We start from the raw sequence: 19,836 nt of genomic DNA, 5'->3' as shown, positions 1-19,836 counted from the left end.
ACCTTTTGTTGTGGATGTCGAAGCTTCAGAAGTGAGAGTACGGGCTATCCTATCTCAAGGATATACTGATCTGACTAAACTTTTAGTGCATTCTTTTCTTGCATAGAAGATAGAAGATGATATTGGTAACGGGAAGCTTCTTGTCATTAAGTGGGCATTTAAGGAATGGGGCCCCATTTTGTAAAGATAACAAAAATTTAACATATCTAGCAAATTCTAAAACATTAAATCCTTGATACACAAGATAAGCATTACTCTTTATCTGGTTCAATTTTGTTGTCATTTACTGTCCCGGTTCTATGTCCTGTTTTTTGCTATTACACCTGATATAGCTGCTGTTATACATAACAATATAGCTCCTGATAAATCACCCTGTGGACAAATTGTTTGCAACTATTCTGTACCGTCTTAAGGTTTTGGAGGAATGTAATTGTTCTATACTTGAACAGCATCCCAGAATTACTGGTACCCACGAGTGTGGGTGGTTATAGACCATTTTTCTAAAATGTTTCACTTTATTCTGTGAAAGAAACTACCTAATGCTAAAGAATTAGCTAAGCTATTCATTGATAGAGTCCTCAGACTGACGTTGTGAGATTGTGAGCCCTAACGGGCAGGGTCCTCCTTCCACTTGTCTCCCGATCACTGTAGTTTTGTATTTGTACTTGCATCTGTCCTTGTCTTCATATAAAGTGAGACAACCCCTTACTGATTGTACAGTGTCATGAAATTAATGGTGCTCTATAAATAAATAATAATAACTCAGTTGTTTTTTCATTAGCCTTCTAGGTTATGGAGCAGTATCACAGGTCTTTTGTGTCTTGGGAAAAATATTTACCTTTGGCCAAGTTCAGACTTAAAGGGGTATTCCGGGAATATGAACGTCTGACACGAAAACCCATGATGATATAAATAAATATGTACAACAATACTCAATGTCATTAGTCACAAAATTGAGCTTAAATAGTTTGATTTTATGATTTACAAAATGTATGGCCTCTCTAAAGTATGTGGAGTTATCACTAAGATGTCCACCACTGGAAACTACAAGTTCCATGATCCTTTAGTTCCCAGTAACTCCTGGTCCCTCTTATGCTCTGCTCCCAGTGATGATGTAACAGACTTTCTTGCTCTGTTACCATAGTAATTATGTGTAACTGCCATCACTGCACATTACCAAAACACCGGCCATACTGGATGCACTGCAACCAACCAACTACAGCCAAACGTAGTGGTGATCACTTGACCTGCCCAGGCAGGTGCAGGACATGTGATCAGCGGCCATCTTCTGTGCTGTGTATGCTCTGCAACGGACCACGTGGAAGAAATTATCGGACTGATTAAAGGGCCAGTAGCATTTTAATCCTCCATTACATTGTATGTCACCAGCATTTTCTGCTAAGGGGAACTAAATTTTAAATAACAACTAATTACATATTATCTTATATTTTGAGTACCCATTTTTATATGAATTATGCTGATTCCTGGAATACCCCTTTAATAACTATACAAATGCATCTAGTACAATGTCCCCATTTTATTGCAATTGGTTTTAATCCCGTTTTCCTTCATGTCATGCTCAGTTATGTAATCTTCAATCTGATGCCATTGTTTCCATCCTATGCACAGTTGGGGCACAGGCCCACAAGAGCCTGGCACCATCAGGCAGATAAAAGCCATATATCTGGACCTTAATTGTGGTAGGGGAAAATGTGTGGCTTTCTGCTAGGAAATTACATTTGAAAGTACCATCAGGTTAATTATCCTCAACATTTTATCAGCCCTTACAAGATCTTGTCTTTAGTCAGTCCGTTCACTTTCTGTCTTCTTCCTTAATCACTTGGAATTCATAATTCATCTTATAAATCTTTGGTAAAGAAATATGTCTAGTCCATAATACCTCCACTCAGTCCAAAGGAACCAACATCATTCAAGGTGAACTGAAGAATGAGATTTCTCATGTCTTGGATTCCAGAAATATAGAATATGGTCTGAAGAAAGGACCTTCCTAGACAAATACTGCACAGTGGTGCCAATGTAGAGTAGCGCTTAAAGTGACAACCAGAAATGTGTTAGAATGGTGGAGAATGTTATTATTGGGACTCATTCTCCAGTTACAAGGGTCATGTTGGTTCTTACAAACAGGAGTTACTGTAAGATTAGGGCAGCCTTACGACTACCATTATTCATCTTATGATAAGACCATTGTATGTTTCTGTCTTGGGCTCCAGCCTACAGCGTGCAATATAGCAGATATCCATATAATATTACTGTCAGTTTTTGACTTAGTTGACTTGGTTACATGTAACTTGTCATCTGTTGTTATTTTAGTAATGTAATGCAATAAAGGTTGTTTAAATTAATAGTTACTTTGCTAGCTTCCTGTTAATGTAAAGTGACCAAGTGATTACAGCGCTGGTGCACCCAACAGCTGTGGGACTGTACTTTGGTCTGGATGTCCAGCTTTTCTCGACAATCTGGTAATACTATAAAATTAGAGAATGCCAGATAGAAACACTAACAGATCAGTAGGTTTTTACCACACATACTACTTAGCATCTAAATATAGGGGGGACTTGAACGGTTGTATGCATACTTTGGCTCCACTGTATTTACTTTTATAGGATTTCTGATATATCTGCAATATCCAATTTTCCCACATGAATAAAACAGTGGGCGAGTAACTACAACTCCATTTACATGAACCTGCTTTCTTGTGACAGTTTTAGTAAAAAAAACTCATACTTTCAATTTTCCCAAAGCCCTACCTTAATCTGCTGTAAATTATTACTGTAACCAGGTAAAATTTAGGATTGTCCATATAGTTCTCATAGTAATTAATGGCAAAGTACAATCATGTTTGTTACATAAGGGCTTCTTACACTGAATGACATTTAGAAAGAGTTTTAATTTTAAACTATTATTGATTTTCTATAATCAATGTGCAGTAACACAAAAAACAGATTGTGTATCATACATTTGTTATACTTCAGCTATACATCCATTAATTAGTCAAAAAAGACAAAATGTAAATGATGTACAAATAAATCCATGTGCAGAAGGCTTGATGTAGCAGAGTTTAATGTGTACTTGGAAATAAGGTTGAGGCTTTTTAATGTAAAACATCCTCAAATTTCCATCTTTATGATTTCTATGGGACAAACATGTTTAATGTAACAAATGCTTTATTGTATCCCTTATAATACAATCTACACACATGAATTTTATAAGCAAACCCACAAATCACTTACAAGCAACAGAACATATATTTCATTAAATATAAAATGCCTATGTGCAAAAATGTAAAATAATATAGAAAAACTTTTTTTTCGACTTTGATTTCATTGCTTTATATAGCCAAATGTGAAATGCAATATAAAATGAATTATTAACTGTTACAATAAAATGTAAAACAAAAAAAAGTCAGAGAAATAATTTTGGGCTTCATTTATCAGGCTGCCATTAGGAGACAGTTGTCATTATTAAACTGTTTGGGAGAGCTTCAATTGATTGCTATGAGAAACTATGCTACAGTCTTACTGTCAGAAAGTTAGACAGTTTTGATAAATGATGTCCAATCTTTTGTGTTCTCCACAATAACAATACAATATAATGAATTCAATCCCTTTAGAAAGACGTTCAATAGGCTGCTCAACCAACTTAAAGAAAGGTTTAAAAAAAATCTACTTGGCATAAGTATTTAGCACAGCTCATCGTATCATTGAGATCAATGTTATCCATTCACAATACTTGTGCCCATCTTATCATCTTAAACTACAGATAATGGAGGGTTATGTCAACTTAGAAAGACTTTTTTTTTCCAACCTTAATGCAGTGTCCACTTAACATTTCTTCTAAACAAAGACTATTCTATTGCTCTCTTATTTACATACAGTACATGACGTGGAGCCCTCTCCTCAGTCTTCCAATAGTGTATGCCAACTACGCAACTCATAGTCTCAAAATATTGCTGGTCTAAGGATGTGAAATCACAGTTGGTGCTTGGAGGGAAGATGAATTTGGTAGCTGAAAGAAGGAAATAATAGCTGCTACTAGAGTTAACCCTTAAAATGATTATTTTAAATGTTTATCAGGGCCTGATGCTCCATTAATGGTAACAGGACTAAGTTATTGCAAGGTGATGGGGATGTCTGAACACAAATCTTCAAAATTCAAGACAGTTTCGAGAACATGCAGCCTCACCTGCTTTGTAGGCACCTGAAAAAGAAAAGATTATGAAATGATATGAAAAGAAAAAAGAAGAATGCCATCTTCATAAAAGAGCCATGTGAATCTAAGACCTGAGATGTATGTAGATATTGGTTGTTGAATTGCTAGAGAACTCACATAGTTTGTCAGATTTGTCTAAAAGCTGAAAAAAACACTATACTGTTCTGCTATTCTGAAATCAACTTCTTTTATCTTTGATTCTTGTTATTCATTCATTTAACATTTGGGTTTCTATATGAAGAAAACATAACTTGGCTAAAGTCTGGTGTATATGGCCATAGCACAATGAACTAGTGTTCGGTCATCTTACTACCCTATAGTCAAATGCACCATACAAGTCCTGCGAAGGAATGATGACTGCATGCAATCTTCATTAGTTCTAACCGCACTGTAGAAGGGTGTTCACAGAGCACTCTCATAGGTCTTCCAAAATGTAGGAAGTTGTCAAGTTCCCACCCTTTGGCAGTTGATGTTTCTTACGTTTACAAGGCTGCTGTGTACATTTGCTTCTATATTCTGCCAAACATGTACAAAGAAAATCCTTTGAACCCATTTCAGCCACATGAAATCACAGTGAATCGCTTTGAAATGCAAGACATGTTATGAAGAACTATTCCAAGTAGGAAGACCAAAACACATGCAACTAATATAACAGTGCAAACTCCAGACCAGGTAGAACTTTTTACAACTCCTCTTCTCTCATGTTCTTCATCTCCAATATCCTGTGTCATTGCACCTTGAAGTGGTTGTTGTTCCATAGGCACAGTCACTACAGTGACTGGTTTCTGCTGATTTCCGGGTAGTAATCTGCAGCCAATATCACCAGGTAACAAAGCCCTTTCTTTGGTGACAGGAAGAGGCCACATGTAACATCCGTTGCTTGGCAATTTAATAAAGACTGGTGTGTTTTCTGATGTGTGTGGGATTGCAATAACCGCAACAACATCTGGGTCATCAGGCAACTGTGATACTGAATATCCAGGCGGTAGCCTTGTCACACCTCGGCACCATGGGCATCTAAGGTCTTTCTGACTAGCCCTCATTTGCTGTAGACATACAGAACAGCATGTATGTTTACAATCAAGCAGTTTTGGTCTTCTCCGCGGACTATAGTAATTGAAACAGATTTGGCATTCTAACAGAGAATCCTGGGACAGAGTTTCCATGATGAATTTAGCCTAATAATTCAGTAGCCTTCTTTCTGTATACAGAAATGCTTCAGGTGATATGCAAGAAGTCAAAAATATCTGTAAGAAATACAAAATTTATTAGAACGGATGCTGAGAATGTAAAACAGGTAAAACTAATAAAATGTATATGTAATATATATATATATATATATATATAAAAACAAGAATGCTAAAATTAAAGGAAACCCACCATGAGGTATCGACCATCAGAAGTTGATCTTGTGGTACATTCCTCCTGCCTGCCTCTGCTCTAATCTGTAAATTAATAATCCTGGAACCTAACTTGTTAAAAACTTTATTCTAGTATTATGGAAATGAACTGCACAGGGATCTAAGACTAGTACATGCCCCAATAGTCTCTGCAGGTATTTTACATAATACTAGAATACATTTTTTAACAAGTTAGGTTCCAGGGTAATTAAATTACAGATTAGGGAAGAGGCAGGCAGGAGGAATCTACCACCAGATCTACTTCTGATAGTAGAATCCTCATGGTAGGTTTCCTTTAAAGTAATCAAAAATAAAAGTTAAAAAGGTTACATATAACTGCTTGTAATTCAAGTTATAACTAGTTATCTTAAAGGGCAACTCTAAGGGATGTCAGTGATTGGATAGGGGAAATATTCTTCACACTGAATGACATATGACCAAAGCCTGAGGAGCAGCTGTATCCCTCCCAAGCAAAGAGTCAGATGGTCATTGGTACCCTAATGACTTTCTTTCTTTGTGCTGTTGGAAGTGATGGTGGGATCATGCATCCCCCTATAAACAATGCCTCGTCTCAGACGACAGGATGATAATGCTTACATCTTCACAAATTATGTCCCATGGTCTGTGGAGACGAAGGATTGGCCATAACGATTCATATGACCCCTGGTACTTATTACAAAGAAAGACATATCAACTGATTCCAACCCTGATGATGACCCACTCGGTGGCGATCAAAGTTGGCAGGGAGCATGGTTTTTCTTTTTTTTACAAATTATTCTGCTTTATTGAGTGCTCTATTTTTGGGCTACAAATACCTACTATGCCTGTATACCATACTACCTCTGTTGCCATCCTATACTTTGCCTCTCTTTCTATATGTGCATTTGCAACTTGATAGAGCACTATATTACATGCACTGTGCTTACACAGTGGTATTTTAGTTCTCTTTCAAAAAAATAAAAACCCAGACTTATGAAAAAGTTTGTCATGATTCATGCCATCATATAGGTAAGTGTCTGCTCATGGAGAGGGCTCAGCCTGTGACAGCCTTAAAGGGAACCTGTCACCACATTTTTCCCAAATACAGCTAGAGCCCTAGTAACTAACTGAGACCCTTCTTTTAGCTAAAAATTGTCCCCCTCAGATTCCCATATATTCAACTTTATAATTTTACCTGGTATCAAAGCATGTCTATAGCGAGTCGAGGTGGGCATGGGCTCCTCAGGCTGAATCCAGCAGCTCATCCCCTTGCCTTTCTGTTCATGCAGTAGTAATGTCATGTGACATCATTGCAGGACATTTAGCCTTCTAACATTACCAAACTGTACAACAAGCATATATCTTATGTCTATCAAAGCAAACCATACCAATTGAAATCACAGCAGCCTTCATGGACAAGAGTAGAAGTCCATGCAGGTATGCTGTCTTTTTGTATGTGGTCAGGTATGTGCATGGGGTACAGTTTGCTAATGTTAAGAGGTTTGATGATGTCACTCTGGTCATTTGACATTAGGCCACGCCCCTCAATGCACTCTTAAGATCCATAGATACCAGGCAAGTTTAGAACTCTGATTTTATGGGGATCTGAGGGAAACTATTTTTTGCTAAAAGAAGGATGTCAGATAGTAACTAAGACTCTAAAGGAACCTTCCAATAGCTGTATTTGTGAAAAATGTAGTAGCAGGTTTGCTTTAACTACGTGCCAAACTATTACATATTATAAGATTAATTTCTAAATTTAATGTTCCTGTAGTGAACACCTTTTGCCACCAGAAACTTTGGAAAACCTAGACAATAAAAGACTTTGGCACTGATATGCAGTTATCATTTATGTGGCACTTGTTTGATCAACTTGTGTAGTCAAACTAGATATGGGCTTAGCTCTCCAAATGTTTAATCAGCTGTAATATTTGAAAAAATTCCAAAGTTTGTTATTCAGTATTATTTAGTTTTGTAAACACCAATGATCAGCTATAGCTGAAGGTCCTTAATTTTTTATATGAAAAAGGGAAATACTTCTTGTGTGAACAATTCATGCCTGAAATCACAAATGAAAACATATCTATGGTCTGTTGGCTCACAGTTCCAAAAATACATACACACTAAATATGCCTGGAATGCTACAGGAAATTCCTGAATACTGTAATACTGTATTCCTGTATATTTTAAGCCAGTGATACTAGGATATGGTATATTACAGATTCCACTGAATAAAAAAAAAAGCTTTGTAATAGACTTTGTATAATACATATATATATATATATATATACATATATATATATATATATATATATATATATACCGTATATACTCGAGTATAAGCCAAGGCTCCTACTTTTACCACAAAAAACTCGGAAAACATGTTGACTTGAGTATAAGCCTAGGTTGGGAAATGCATTGGTCTTATCCCAGTATACAGCCAACCAGCATTCCCCCAGTATATAGCCAGCTCAACATATAGCCAGCGCTCTTCTGCAGTATATATCCAGCCCCAATTTGCCCATTTCATAAAAAAAGAAAGTCAATCCTCACCTTTCCGACTTCCCCACAGGTTTTCTCTTCGATTCACCTGTCAGCTACCAATTGGATTGTAGAGAATACCTGCGTGGGAAATTTAGGTATTGATTCTCTTATTTTTTTACTCACAAATAAGCCAAATATGGGTTTTTCAGTACATTTTTCGTGCTGAAAAACTTGGCTTATACTTGAGTATATACGGTATATTGGTGAGTATACGGGGATGAATCTAAGTGGGCAGAAAGGAAGGTGTTAGGTGTTATTCCTTGTCACATATTCCTATGTAGCTTGTATCCAGGAATAGAAAATGTAGGATATGTCCAGGTGTAGGAATAGATGATTATCCTATTGCTGCTATAAATACTTGTAATGCAGGGCTACAGGCATGAACCAGGAAGTGACAGGGTGGGGCTGAGTGACATCATCAGAGAAAGGTGGCGAGGAAAGGCGTTTGTCAATGAAGTGGAGATGAGGGATTTCTAAGACAAAAAGGAAATTCTTGAGGTAAAAATCAGACAGTATAAAGATAATTAACTCTCACTGAGCAGTAAGACACAAAGGTTTTAGTCAACATCCCTCTAGAAATGCAGGTGTGCGACTGTGAGGTAAAGGAGCGATATACCACCATTTTCCTTGTCAAAGAAATATTTATTAAATTCTAGTTAATTCATTGGTCCGTTGACCAAAGTTGTTGGCATCATGTACAGCAACATTCTTTGACTTATTATTTGTAAATGGAGGTCTCACAGGGCTCTAATGGAGTCTATTCCAAGTAGGAGAAAATTTATGCTATAGATAATACATTATAGTAACAGATTTCACAATGGGGCCCAGTAACTTTACAAATGTTTTAGGAAACCACATTTGTACATGGAGCAAAAGGCGTGGGTTATGTGGGATTTGTAAAAACCTTGTTATGTAACTAATGGCTGTAAACAATGATGGGATATAAATTGGAGACGGAATATCTTAATAAAGACTATGAAAATGCAGATGGTGCAGCAGGATAACAAAGTTCCCTTATGCATTTTCTTCCTGTTATTGTAATGTTCCTATTAGATTTTATGTGTCTGATCACCTGTGTGTCTATATTTGGTATTGCAACTGCTTCTGTATGGAAAGGAAATGTTATTTATGTTGACAATGTAATGTTGATAACAAATATCCTGGTTAGAAACTCCCTGAATTGACCACTCCCAAGGGCCTGCATATATATCAGGCCTCCTGCAGCAGCACTGACTCCTAACAGGGCCTGCCTAAACCTGCTGCCCAAAGCAGTCTACAATCTCTCCAGCCTCCAGCTACCTAAACCAGACTGTGAGCATTCCTTTGCCAGACAGATCCAACAAGCAACCTGGACCAGTGGAATTGTTGAAGAACTGTAAGTTAATGTTTATCTCTATTGTCTCAGAGTGATCCCTGGCGTACCATCACAGTCCTCCCTTCTACCTTTTACCCGGGGATCCTCACACATAGGGAGAGCCCCAGGCAGAACTGTTTCCATACCATCAAGGGCATCTCTTTTTTTCTTGCAATCTGCTTGCCCGGCATGTACATGGCCTGTTCCTCTGGTAACCACCGACTATGACCCTATCGAGAGTTAGGCCACACTCAGCTGGTCGGGTACCAAAGGGAATCCAGCTGCCCCAAGCACAAAAAACTCAGGCCCCAGTGAGGGATGTTGCATTATCAAGCAGTATGATCTGCACTAGAGTTTCTCTATGAAAAGCAGATGTCTCTTTACACTTCATTCTCCCATCTAGTCATCGTCTGAAAACTGTAAAGACATAACGTATTTTAACTTTACAGAAAAACCTCAGTGCTGACAAGGCAAAAATGTATTTGGCTTCCATTGCAATAGCACTGGATCACTCCAGATTGTACAGTACAGATTGTACAGTACAGACTAAAAGTTTGGGCACACCTGAGTTTTCTGTATTTTCATGACTATAAAAATTGAAGATTCACACTAAAGGCATCAAAACTATGAAATAACACATGAGGAATTATATACGCAACAAAAAAAATGTGAAACAACTGCTGAAAATATGTCTAATATTCTAGGTTTTTCAAAGTAGCCATATTTTGCATTGATTACTGCTTTGAGCTTCAAGAGTCACCTAAAATGGTCTTCCAGCAGTCTTGAAGGAGTTCCGAGAGATGCTTAGCACTTGTTGGCCCTTTTGCCTTCACTCTGCGGTCCAGCTCACCCCAAACCATCTTGACTAGGTTCAGGTCTGGTGACTGTGGAGGCCAGGTCATCTGGCGTAACACCCCATCACTATCCTTCTTGGTCAAATAGCCCTTACACAACCCAAAGGTGTGTTTGGGGTCATTGTCCTGTTGAAAAATAAATGATCCAACTAAACGCAAACCGGATGGAATAGCATGCTACTGCAAGATGCTGTGGTAACCATGCTGGTTCAGTAAACCTTCAATTTTGAATAAATCCCCAACAGTGTCATCAGCAAAGCACCCCCACTCTATCTCCTCCATGCTTCATGGTGGGAACCAGGCATGTAGAGTCCATTCCTTCTGCATCGCACAAAGACATGGTGGTTGGAACCAAAAATCTCAAATTTGGACTCATCAGACCAAAGCACAGATTTCCACTGGTCTAATGTCCATTCCCCATGTTCTTTAGCCCAAACAAGTCTCTTTTGCTTGTTGCCTGTCCTTATCAGTGGTTTCCTAGCAGCTACTTTACCATGAAGGCCTGCTGCACACCGTCTCTTCTTAACAGTTGTGGTAGAGATGTGTCTGCTGCTAGAACTCTGTGTGGTATTGACCTGGTCTCTAATCTGAGCTGCTGCTAACCTGTGATTTCTGAGGCTGGTGACTTGGATGAACTTATCCTCCAAAGCAGAGGTGACTCTGGAGTCCTCATGTGAGCCACTTTCTTGATGGGTTTTGCAACTGCACTTGGGGACACTTTCAAAGTTAACCCAAATTTTTGGACTGACTGACCTTCAGTTCTTAAATGAGGGCCACTCATTTTTCTTTACTAAGCTGCTTTTTTTTTAGCCATAATACAAATTCTAACAAACTACAACACAACTGAGGGTCCCAATTCCATTTATGAGCCAAGAACTCCCACTTACTAAACCTGACAGGGAACACCTCTAATGTAAAAATCTTTCTGGCGACTACCTCTTGAAGCTCATCAAGAGAATGCCAAGAGTGTGCAAAACAGTAATCAAATCAAAAGGTGGCTACTTTGAAGAACCTTGAATATAAGACATATTTTCAGTTGTTTCACACTTTTTTGTTTAGTATATAATTCCACATGTGTTAATTAATCGTTTTGATGCCTTCAGTGTGAATCTACAATTTTTATAATCATGAAACTACAGAAAACTCTTTGAATGTGAAGGTGTGTTCAAACTTTTGGTCTGTACTGCTGATAGATTAGTTGCACAGAAAGAATGGAAATTAAATTTAAACTCATAAGGAGACAATCATAGAGTCTTGTAAGTGGAGATAACTGCTATAGTAACAAAGACTTCTTTTTCAGATCCGAACAACTTTTTTAATAAGAAGCAAACTCACAATACTTGAAAAGTTCGAGTACTGATGGAGAGACAACAAAATGGGTTATTTCAAAGAGAGAGGCAACAGCCGTTTCAAGCTAAATGCGCTTCATTCTGCTTGTGAACAAACAAAAGTTAATGTTGAATTGTCTTCTCAGTGACTGAAGCTAGGTTTCACAACCCCAATAAAAGCCATGCGGTGCCACCAGATATACTTTGCAGCACTCACAACTGCTATGGTTATTGCCTAGGAGCTGATGGTTATAATTAGTACTTTATGCTTTATGTAAATCACAGTCAGTCATACTGACCATTACTCCATTACAGGAAGGTTGGATACATACAACCAAGGGCATTGCTAGTGCCTTAAAAAAATCAAGGAATATTCCAACCCCACAAGCAAAAAAAAGAATAAAATAAAATGTATATACTGCATCTATATAACAAATAATAATACCAATATACCAGCAACTAATATTACATACAAACAAACATTGTAGAGACTCCTGTTACCACTACACAACACTAAAACTACACAAATTCTACCACAGTAGAAAGACCAATCTTACAGTGACTAAAGCAGCATAAATTAAAGGGATTGATCAGTTTCTGCAGATAAATGTTACTATTTGGATAAATGAAAGGTTCTACCAATATTTGATACAGGGGAACCCTTCTTCCTGGTGAAAAAGCACCATTGAACTGTTATCATGATTACAGTATCAGAACTGTTGTTGGGATTCCTTGCATCACATCATTTGATGCTCAGAGTCCCATCCTCGTCTCTTTTAGCCCGTAGGTCTTGGAGGACCCCTTCTATATAGATTGTGATTAATTGTTTTTTCTTCTTTTAAAAGATTGTCCAAGATAAATCTTTTTATGACATGTAGCCAATGTAAAATAACAAATAAGCCTATGCTTTTTCACTTGCTTATAGGGTTTAGCCCATAAAAGAAAATTCTAAAATTTTAACCCCCTAGTGATGTTTACAAAATAAAGGTCATATTAACCCTAATACTTTACAATTTTACTGTTTTATTGCTGGTTTAGCTCCTATAACTCAGTGGTGGTCAGTGTAAGATTCCAGGGTGTGGATGGGGACTCTCTAAGCAGACACATTGGGGCAGATTTATCAAGCAGTCTGAAAGTCAGAATATTTCCAGTTGCCCATGGCAACCAATCACAGCTCAGCTTTCATTTCACCAGTGCTCATGAATATTTTAAAGGGGAGCTGTGATTGGTTGCCATGGGCAATTGGAAATATTCTGACTTTCAGACTGCTTGATAAATCTGCCCCATTATGATCCCACTAGTGCTGTGAGATGCTGTGTGCTGACAATGTGCTTAGATTCAGGGTCTAGGGCAGTGATGGCTAACCTATGGCACTGGTGCCAGAGGTGGCACTCAGAGCCCTTTCTGTGGGCACTCAGGCCATCACCAGAGATGACTCCAGGTATATTCCTGCAGTCCCAGACAGCCCAGGACTTGCTGTACACAGAGCTATTTAAAAGTGACAGCTGTACCTGGGACTATTTTCTGCTTTATTGGTTTCCTCAGGGGCTGGTATCAATGGAAACTGTGACAGAAAAGGGAGTATAAATCACAAATTAAATTTCTGTGTTGGCACTTTGCGATAAATAAGCGGGTCTTTGTTGTAGTTTGAGCACTCGGTCTCTAAAAGGTTCGCCATCACTGGTCTAGGGTTTATCTACACTTTCATTTAGCGTCTGAACATTCACTAGTTTCTGATGCATAGAAAAGGAGAGATGAGTCAGCTCAGAAATGAGAGATAATAGGATCCATGGGATGGATATAACACTGTAAGCTCTTCTAACTCACCTATAAAACACAGTCAGCTATACTATATCTCAGATATAACCAAACACAGTGAAGTCTATGCTATACCTTCTTCCCCTGCTATATAGATCTTATCGGTACCTTGTAGAGTAAGTCCTTGTCCCTGCTAGTGCGATATGTAGTTGTTCTATGTCAGACAGTGACATGAAAGATGTTTGTCGCTGATGATAATGAGATTTGGGGCAATATGAGTAAGATCCAGCGTACAATCCTCCGAACACCTGGATGCCCATGCATTGAGCAGTGGGAGACCCAGAAAGTTTTGCCTGAAAATTCAGTTTACATGAACTCCTAGTTAGACTGACTAGGTATTAATCTGCGGGTATTATATTATGGGGAATCTGTCAGCTCCTAAATGCCTGCAAAAATCAATAATCATGCCAGGTATGGTCTACTACTTGGATCAGAAACAAGCTTTTGTGGCCACAAACTGATGAAGCAATGCCTAGATAATAATTGTTTTGGACATGCAAGTGTATCGGTGGCCACAGAGTTGGCTAGATATCCCTACATACACATGCTCATTCGAATTTGCCTCCCTTTTAACACAGCCGAGGCTTCCATCACCCTGTGTGTTAGCCGACTATGAGCAAAAGTCAGAGCAGATCCTATTCCTGCCTGTGTTTGTGGCTCTGACATCGGCATGTCAGCAAACCTCACACACCGAAACACAGGCAACAAACAAAGGACCATGGACCCTATCTTCAGATGCCGCTCCACCTTTTACTGCACCGATGAGTCAGATATATTATTTTAAGTGTCTCAGTGTATAAATCTGGCTGAGAAGGTTATCCATTCATACTTTTTATACAAACTTATGCATAGTGAGCTCAAAATGTCACAAATGTTTTGTAGCTTTTTGTAACCAGAATTCTGAAGCTAGGTTTTGATAAATGTCACTGCATTTTTTAAAAGGGGGTGGTTTGAATATACAGAATGCTGATGGCCTCCTAATAGATAATTGTAAAGAGAAAATTAGTTATTGGTAGAGTTCTATATGATCCAGGAAAGCTATGCAATGAAATACTAAAGTACCAAATGTCCAGTGGATATTTCCAACTTCTTGTTGTCTATGAGGGTGACTTAGCTAGCCATGTGCAGCTTCCTTCCTTTATCAGAGCTTGTACACCAGTTTTATCGCGTACAAGCCCTGAAAATATTCTACTAGCAAACAGTCCTGACAGGCTATAAAGGTATTCTACTCCCCCATAATATCTACGTCATTGGGGCAGATTTATCAAGCTGTCTTACAGTCAGAATATTTCTAGTTGCCCATGGCAACCATTCACAGCTCAGCTTTAATTTTACCAGTGCTCATGAATATTTTAAAGGGGAGCTGTGATTGGTTGCCATGGGCAACTAGAGATATTCTGACTTTCAGACAGCTTGATAAATCTGCCCCATTATGCAAATCATTTTTGAGCACGAAGCCATATGTGAGGTCAGATACAGACCACCCACAGACAGCAATAGCCAGAAGGATAAACTGACAATATAAAAGGCCAATATCCTCAACACAATATATCCTACTTGAGTTTAAATAAAGTGTAAATACCATATTTTCAGGCATTTAAGACGACTTTTTAGCCACTTAAAATGGTGGGGGTCATCTTATACGCCGGGAGAGGAGGGGGAACCTTGAAGCAAAATTCAATAAGGTGCCCCCTGCAGCAAAAACCCACCCATAACCCACCTGCCATCTTGGCTTAGTTTGTCGCTCCCAGTGACATCGTTGGGGAGAAAAGATCTGTCGCCATAACAGCCTGGAAAGACCCGAGGTTGTATGTTTTCAGTGGCAGTGGCACATTGTAATAACTGATCTGTAAAATTCAGACTACCTAGTGTTAAAGTACCCGAGGGGGTCTGAAAAATGGTAAAAAAAAAAAAAGGAAGTAATTAAAAGGTAAATAAATAAATAACGGAAAATAGAGCCCAAAGGCTACACAGTCCTCAAAATGGTAGCAATGAAAACGTCATCTCATCTAACAAAAAATCTAAAGAAACATGTCATACAGTTCCGTACCACGAAGTATGAGAAAGTTATTAGCACCAGAAGATGCTGAAATGAAGATTTGTTTTTACAAAAGGTTTTAAAGGGAACCTGTCACCAGGAGACCCATTTTTAGCACTCCCCCAGTCCCCACAGAGCATAGTACATACACTGCCAAAGTGTTTTTGTATAAAAAATAGGTTTTACAGAAAAAAAGATATGTTATATTGTACCTTTCATTAGCATCTGCTGTGTGACTAGGCAGTTGCCAATTGGGAGGGGCTGGAAAGGAGCAGTCCCCCCCCCCCAACCTTGGGAAACATGTGACCTTTTCAAATATATGAATAACTCCCCACACTCGGGATTGGCTGTAGAGGTGCAGGGGGTGTCGCTAAGCCCAGTGATGGGTGTTTTCATATATTTGAAAAGGTCACATGGAGTAGCTGTTTCCCAAGGGTGGGGGGGACTGCTCCTTTCCAGACCCTCCCATTTGGCAACTGCCTAGTCACACAGCAGATGCTAATGAAAGGTACAATATAACATATCTTTTTTTCTGTAAAACCAATTTTTAATACAAAAACACTTTGGCAGTGTATGTACTATGCTCTGTGGGGACTGGGGAAGTGCTAAAAATGGGTCTCCTGGTGACAGGTTCCCTTTAATTAATTAAATTGACCATATTAAAATCAAATCCAAAGTTGTTGTTTTAATTTTTTCATATGTGCGTTGGAAGAGGGGTAGGCTTATTCGGGGAGTGTATCCAAACTCTATATTTTAACTGGAGAAGTTGGGAATTGTCTTATAAGCCCAGTCTTCTTATATAGTACCATATTTTCCGGCATATAATATGCCTGCACAGACAACTTTTTCCTGGTGCATTCCCTGCTATTACTGTTTTAATAACTGCAGTTGAGATATGGCCCTTTTTCCAGCCTTTTGTCTAAGCAAAAAGTCAATATGCAGAAGATATCAAACATTTAGCAGCAGAAAACTAACAGTGAATACTTCTACAATAAGCACATGGCAGTATATGATATATTACATGACTGTATCCTGCCTACGGGAAGTCTAAATAGTTCTTTCCTTACTTTAACTGGATACACTCTTATTTCTTACAGCTATTACCTTTATATATACATTACCAAAATGGCCTAAGATGAGAGCTAGGTGTTTACATTGCTTTATGAATGCCAATGCAGCTGACTGTGCAAATTATAGCAAAATCTAAGCCATTCCGTCAGTTTAAGAGCCAACTTCAGTTTATAAAACTCTGGGTAAGAAAGGGTTACATTCTCCAATTCCACACCCATATCCTATTTACCACTCACTATTTTACTATTTATAATACACATTAAAATCACAATTACATAGGTTTTTTAGAAAATGTCATATTTGCACCCAGTATTTTTTTTCTGTATGAAATCTATTGTAAGCAATAACATGGTCATTGCCCCCCGCAGCCATGACTAAATAAAATGGTATCATAATAAACTGGAATGGATTGCTAGCAACATGTTCCTAGGATCCCCCTGTACCAGCTGGAACTAACCGATCCTAAACTTACATTGCAGTGTATACAGGACCGTATAATATGATGACAGACTGGGATGAACACATACAAGCATTGTGATGCGTTTGCTTGAAAGTGCCTATGAGTTTGCAATGTTAGATGCAACAATGACTATGTGTCCTCTCCTTGTCTATACTGACTGTATACATAATAATACATAACAGATGTGTACAGAATGTCTTCTCCTTTTCTATATTGACTGTATATATAATAATACATAGCAGTTGTGTACAGAATCTCATCTCCTTTTCTATACTGACTGTATATATAATAATACATAGCAGTTGTGTACAGAATCTCTTCTCCATTTCTATATTGACTGTATATATAATAATAATAAATAGCAGTTGTGTACAGAATCTCATCTCCTTTTCTATACTGACTGTATATATAATAATATATAGCAGTTGTATACGGAATCTCTTCTCCTTTTCTGTACTGACTGTATATATAATAATACATAGCAGTTGTGTACAGAATCTCATCTCCTTTTCTATACTGATTGTATATGTAATAATAGATAGAAGTTGTATAAAGAATCTCTTCTCCTTTTCTATACCGACTGTATATATAACAATACATTGCAGTTGTGTACAGAAACTCTTCTCCTTTTCTATACTGATTGTATATGTAATAATAGATAGCAGTTGTGTACAGAATCTCTTCTCCTTTTCTATACTGACAGTATATATAATACACAGCAGCAGTGTACAGAATATCATCTCCTTTTCTATACTGGCTGTATATATGATAATAGATAGCAGTTGTGTACAGAATCTCTTCTCCTTTTCTATATACTGACTGTATATATGATAATAGATAGCAGTTGTGTACAGAATCTCTTCTCCTTTTCTATACTGACTGTATATATAATACATAGCCGTTGTGTACAGAATCCCTTCTCATTTTCTATACTGACTGTATATATAATAAATAGCAGTTGTATACAGATCTCTTCTGCTTTTCTATACTGACAGTATATATAATAATAGATAGCAGTTGTTTAAAGAATCTCTTCTCCTTTTCCATACTGACTGTATGTAATAATAATAATAGTAATAATAATACAAAGCAGTTGTGTACAGAATCTCTTCTGTTTTTCCATACTCACTGTATATATAATAATAATAATAATAGTAATAATAATACATAGCAGTTGTGTACAGAATCTCTTCTGTTTTTCCATACTGACTGTATATATAATAATAATTACAGAATCTCTCCTCCTTTCCTAAACACTATAATACACAGCAGATGGAAAGCACATTGCCAGGCAGATTCTTGTAGTATGACATCAGGCAGAGCTCTGTCTCCTGTGTATACATTTAGTATAGATCCAGTAGCCACATAACATGGCACTGATGCCCAGTGTCCCACGGAGAGGACATTACCTGGAGGCTCCTGCATTATCCTCTCAGCGACTTGTTTCCAGTATGAAGCTGCCCAGGGCTTTGTTCTGCCAGCAGTGCATCACAGACAGACAGCACAACATTACTGCTCACAAAGTAAATCACTGCTCCTATGCCACATAGCATCAGGGCTGCCACTGCCCATGCACAAGCCCGGCTGCTGGGTATGAGCTCCCTGCCAGGGCAAGCAGGCACAGAACACAGCGTCCATTCACGACAATGCAGCAGCCATTCAGCCTGCACACACAATTACCTACAGCAGGCAAGGTATGCCCAACACGCAGGGACCTGTGGTGTCACCCAGGCGCCAGGGCTGAACCATCTGTAAGGATAAAAGTCCTGTCATGAAGCCAGAGACATGGGCAGTGCCAGGTACCTGCCCAGAACAAGCCACTCACCTGGTGCCAGCTATCAGCAGGCAGCCCGGGAGTCCCAGCACCGGCGGCTCCAGCACTGCGTTATGTTGTGTCTGGGCTGCTCCCTTCTAGTCAGGCTGCTGAGGGGAGAGGAAGGGGAGTTACTTGTGTCTCTGCCTGTTACACAGGAGTCATGGAAAGAAGCTCCACTCCAAGCTTCCCCCTCAGCCCTAATATCCAGGGTGCCCTCTACACTGACCTGCTGGGAATATATGCAGCACCACACCCCACCAGCACCCCAAACACTGAACTAAGGAGGCCAAATACAGTACAATGTGACCATTTGTAAAGCTTGGAAGCTTGCCCATTCCTTGTGGTAAAGTGCACAAATAGCAATTCCTCAGAACATCCCAAATATTGTACACACTGCTGGGATTGTAGTCATGGATCAGTAGCCAAGGGCTAATAATCAGTTCTCCGAACACCAAGGTGACTTCTAAGGTTAAGGACGCACCTTCAGGTTTTTTTAGTTCAATTTCAGGAGTGGACTTAAAAAATAAAAAGTACTAAACCAATTGTTTTGGCATCATAAGCTGAGTCAAGAAAGCACACCCTTATAATGTTATTGATGTGGCTCTGCGCCATGACGTGGACAGGAATTGTTATAATGGAGCTGAGATTAAAGGGAATTTCATTATGCAGTGGCATAACAAGGCTCCGGTGTGTCCCAGTGCAAACTTTGGTTGGGGTTCCCATATACCCAACCCTCACCAGGATAAGCCTCATTACTATCCAGCACATTATATGTATACATTATATATATCTACATTTACACTATATGTATGATACACACATATTAACGAATACTGTATATATATATATATATATATATATATATATATATATATATATATACATATATATACAGGCAGTCCCCGGGTTACATACAAGATAGGGTCTGTAGGTTTGTTCTTAAG

General features: G+C 38.5%; 1 protein-coding gene across 7 annotated transcripts; it reads right to left on the bottom strand.

Moving 5' to 3' along the window:
• Positions 1 to 3,064: 3,064 nt before the first annotated feature.
• Positions 3,065 to 19,071, bottom strand: RNF152 (ring finger protein 152). Of its 7 annotated transcripts, none has more exons than XM_072152724.1 (2): positions 18,902 to 19,071; positions 3,065 to 5,477 (listed from the first exon to the last, which is right to left on the bottom strand). In XM_072152724.1, exon 2 carries the CDS (start codon positions 5,394 to 5,396, stop codon positions 4,785 to 4,787), a length of 612 nt encoding a protein of 203 aa, XP_072008825.1. In that variant the 5' UTR covers positions 5,397 to 5,477; positions 18,902 to 19,071; the 3' UTR covers positions 3,065 to 4,784. The 7 variants fall into 7 exon arrangements, with proteins under 7 accessions (XP_072008825.1, XP_072008827.1, XP_072008829.1 ...); XM_072152726.1 differs by lacking the exon at positions 18,902 to 19,071 and adding an exon at positions 18,757 to 18,844; XM_072152728.1 differs by lacking the exon at positions 18,902 to 19,071 and adding an exon at positions 18,761 to 18,828.
• Positions 19,072 to 19,836: the final 765 nt, after the last annotated feature.

The sequence above is a fragment of the Engystomops pustulosus genome, chromosome 5 (assembly GCF_040894005.1).
Source record: "Engystomops pustulosus chromosome 5, aEngPut4.maternal, whole genome shotgun sequence".
Taxonomy (NCBI): Eukaryota; Metazoa; Chordata; class Amphibia; order Anura; family Leptodactylidae; genus Engystomops; species Engystomops pustulosus.
Note: the sequence above shows the minus strand (reverse complement) of the source record. Positions and strands in the feature narration are given on the sequence as shown.